This window comes from Morone saxatilis, unplaced genomic scaffold, assembly GCF_004916995.1.
Source record: "Morone saxatilis isolate NCDOM2014 unplaced genomic scaffold, NCSU_SB_2.0 Contig14, whole genome shotgun sequence".
NCBI classification, from domain to species: Eukaryota; Metazoa; Chordata; class Actinopteri; family Moronidae; genus Morone; species Morone saxatilis.
In genome coordinates this window covers 11199422-11203383 of record NW_023339696.1, presented here as the reverse complement: position 1 = coordinate 11203383, position 3962 = coordinate 11199422, and the positions used below count along the sequence as shown (strand labels likewise).

The 3962-nt window shown below is 40.9% G+C and overlaps 1 protein-coding gene across 1 annotated transcript in view; it reads left to right on the top strand.

The window, feature by feature from the left end:
- Nucleotides 1–3873, top strand: part of tex2 (testis expressed 2) — a 15382-nt gene extending 11509 nt beyond the window's left edge. The window contains exons 9-11 of the mRNA XM_035655467.1: nt 194–403; nt 1139–1259; nt 2012–3873. Of these exons, the coding sequence (XP_035511360.1) occupies nt 194–403; nt 1139–1259; nt 2012–2161 (481 nt within the window). The 3' untranslated portion in view covers nt 2162–3873. The remainder of the gene's footprint in view (nt 1–193; nt 404–1138; nt 1260–2011) is intronic.
- The last annotated feature ends 89 nt before the right edge of the window (nt 3874–3962 follow it).

Below are 3962 nucleotides of genomic sequence, written 5' to 3'. Positions count from 1 at the left end.
CTACCTACCTACCTACCTACCCACTCCCACACATTTGAAAGCTTGCTTCTGATTTAATGTAGCACCCGGTCACTCCCCTCCATCGTGGGTGCTGAGTAGCAAGAGATGGCATTATGAATAAATGATGAACCTGACTCACTCCTTGCCTCCCCTCCTCTTCCTCCTCCTCTGTTTCCATCCTCTGCTCACGTAGCTATGTGGGAGGCCACAGGCCCAGCAAGATCATGCGCTTTGTGGACAAGATAGCCAAGTCAAAGTACTTCCAAAAAGCCACAGAGACGGAGTTTATTAAGAAGAAGATGGAGGAGGTGTCCAACACGCCCCTGCTGCTCACTGTGGAGGTGCAAGAGTGCCGCGGGACGCTGGCTGTCAACATTCCTCCTCCCCCCACAGACAGGATATGGTATGTTTACTTCCAGGGAGGAGTGCATTGAAGACTGTAGGATGTAGTCAGGGAATCCTTAAGAATATATCTCAGCACCCTCTGCTGGGCAAATACAGGCATGCATACAGTAAAGGATACAAATGTTTAATCACCAGTGAACTAAATATACTATATATACTTAACATTTAAGGAAATGAGGACACAAAAGTATGTATTTTCATTGAAGATGTTGGATATTAAATCCTTAAGAACACGCTGTACACTTTATAAGCTTAATTATAATGAATATCTAATAATAACGATCACCTTCACTAGCATGTATTGCTGTGACTCCCAACTTGTGAGCAAATACCAAGAAAAATCACTATATGATTAAATGAATAAGAAGGATTCTTCTGATTCTTCTCTAATTTTCTTCTTGTAAATACTGAATTCTGTCTAGAAATCCTTCAAATTAAACCATCCTACAAGGGTAAAATGACTCTTTGTCTGAACTGCTTATTCTTCATGTACACACTGAAGCCATAATCTATGATGAGGAGGTCAGATGTAAACACTGCCTCATTTTAAGTGGTCACAAGCCAAACAATGTTGGGAACCACTGATCTACAGCATTGTCATGACCTTAATTTGTGTATGTATGTTGTGAAATATGATTTTTTTTTCTGAGAACCTATTCCTGCAGACTACTGTTCAGTTTATATGACATAATAGGATTTTTTTTTACCATCAGTGTTTCATCTTGGCTTTCAGGTATGGTTTCCGGAGCCCGCCTCACATAGAGCTGAAAGCACGACCTAAACTGGGTGAGAGGGAGGTCACTTTAGTTCATGTGACAGACTGGATTGAGAAGAAACTGGACCAGGAGTTCCAGGTATACACTGAGAAAGACAGGAAACTGTGCATGCAAATGTTTAATCATAAATACAGTTTATTTACATTGTCAATAGTTAGTAGAGGATGCTATATCCATGGTGTGGCCTGACAGAGAGCCTACACATTTTCTCAAGGACAAAGGGAGATGTTTTAGGGTGAGAATTTAGGTTATAAAAGAGGATTAATTTATGGCTGCCCACCTACATACACTTCAAAGCAGTGTGCCTGTGGCTTTCCCACCCCTCACATATATATCCAAAGTAATGATATGCCTGCTGTTAGATAACCACCCTGAGGCACACCTGCAAACTACTGTGTCCCTGTCAGGTCTACCACACATCTACATTTATCCCAGCCTGACTCCTCTGGGGGGTTATTATTACATATCACCCCTATTCTCAACCATGCCTGCAGTAAAATACAGTGCTGCTGTGCACACTGTTGTCATTTGTAAGTGAGAATATACATCTGGCTTTCAACAAAGGCCTAACTCAGGCCTCACTGGTTTCTAGACATAACAATGACGGGTTGGATGCACATGGGATGTTGTATGTTAAGTCTTTTTTTTCTCCAATTCTTGTTAACAGATATATTTTCTTGCCACTATCTTTATTTGGTATATATTTTTAGTTACAAAAGCATATTAATCAGTAGTTTCTGCTCCATTTCCTTCACAATAGCCTTTGAACATGCATTTTTAAAATTAAATTAAGATGACTTTACTTATTTTCTGTGCTTGTCCTCTTACAGAAAATATTTGTGATGCCAAACATGGATGATGTATGGCTACCCATAATGCACTCTGCCATGGACATGCGGTCAAATGCCAACTTGGTTACTGTGACAAATGATGCCTTGAAGGACCCAGAACCCGATGAGTCTGAGGCCTCGGACATATGAAGACTGATGTTCAAAGTGTATAACAAGAGACATTTTATCACCATGGCAATATGGCAAGTACCCCCCCTCCCTCCCCTCGGACACCCACGGGTGCAGCAACGGGCCGGGCCCACTCTTTAATATTTTTATCCATGTTCCGGCCCCATTGTTGCACCGGTCTGTGGCCACTCACAAAACTGGAAGTATTGGGGAAGCTTGTGATCATCCGTGGTGACTGAAAGCAGGAGAAACGCAAGAGAATTGTGACTCATAGATTGTAACCCAATCAAACATTATGATTCATTCTCTGATGTAACAAAACACATGGGGCATGTCGAGACCGTTTTAACAAATGTGCGTGGATCGACGAACAGCCATCAGAATCAACCAGAAGAACCATAATACCTGTGATGTACAGCTGCACCGAACATGATAGCTGTACAGTGTAAACAACCTTTCTAATCGAGCAGTTTATTGTTTGCCATAACTCTGCGAGAACTTTGAGGCCACTGATGAAGAGTGTGTGCGTGTGTCTGAGTGGGCAAATGTTTGAGGGAGAAAATTTGGAGATGATTTCGCTGAAAGCCCCTGCGTTTATCAATACACATTTATGGGGATATCAAGACTCATTTACCACGCATCCACACTGCTGCCTGTGCCAGCCGCCTGGCACTTATATGCAAACAGATCAATGGCTCTGTGTCCATCGAAGATACTGGGTCAGTTTAAATCCAAGGTGGACACTATCATAACATACAGCCTGTGTGCTTTAAACAGTGTGGTAGGGATTAGAGCTAAAACTGACTTTTAGGGTGGTGAGTTAAAGCATATCTGCATCATAGCAGCTGAACATTGCCTAGGTCTGATGAATGTATAAATAGGAATGCAGCTCCCTAGCTGTGCGAGGAATAGCTCATTCACTTACGACGTGCTTCTACGCAAAACATGCTCCAAGACTTCCTTTCATTTTATATTCAGAGTTGAGCAAAAGTAATAATTTTCTGGGTTTTTTTTATTGCCAAAGCAATCTTTTAGTCCTTGCTGACGGCTACTGTATGAGGTAAATGGTGATAAATAAGAAATTGGTTAATTATCTTGTGCTCCAATTGAGGCCACTGCAGTGATATACAACCTGTTTGGGTAACTGTAGCTGGAAATTCATTAGACAGAGATATAATCTGCAGGGAATGATTTCTTTGTTGTTGCAGGGACAGCAGGAGACTAAAACCCTGTTGTTAACATGGTTTTATTTGAATAAATAACATACTGGATATTAGCCATATTATTTAATGTTGTCAGCAGACATCCAGCTAATGAATGCTCTTTTTGCTGTTGAATTATTTATTGATTTGCTGTTTTTTTTCTTTACCGAATAACACCAATAACTTTCGAATCTGCCAAGACATCCGGCTGCTTTATAGGTGACTATTGTTTTACGTTTTATGTTGAAATGTGTGTGTTGGCAAAGTGTATGAGGCAGAAAGTGCCTTTTAAAATAATCAAACATTCCTCCATAGTCAGCCACCACATTTGTTGCATCAGTTGAGGATAGAGAGAAAAATGTCTTTGTGCCATTACGGTGTCTGTCAAGACATGCCCTTTGTTCTCACAGGTTTTGGTGTTGTTCATTTGCACAGTGATGAAAATATGAAAACATTGCTGTCGTGTTCAGTGATGTCACAGAATGTTCTGGTTCTGATCGTTGTGGATCAATAAAACCTTCTGCTTGGAAAGAGCTTGCGTCGCTTTGTGGTTGTAACAGAAAAGGAGTAACACCAGACACTCATATCTGTGTATATCAGAGTTCTTTTAGTTTTATAAA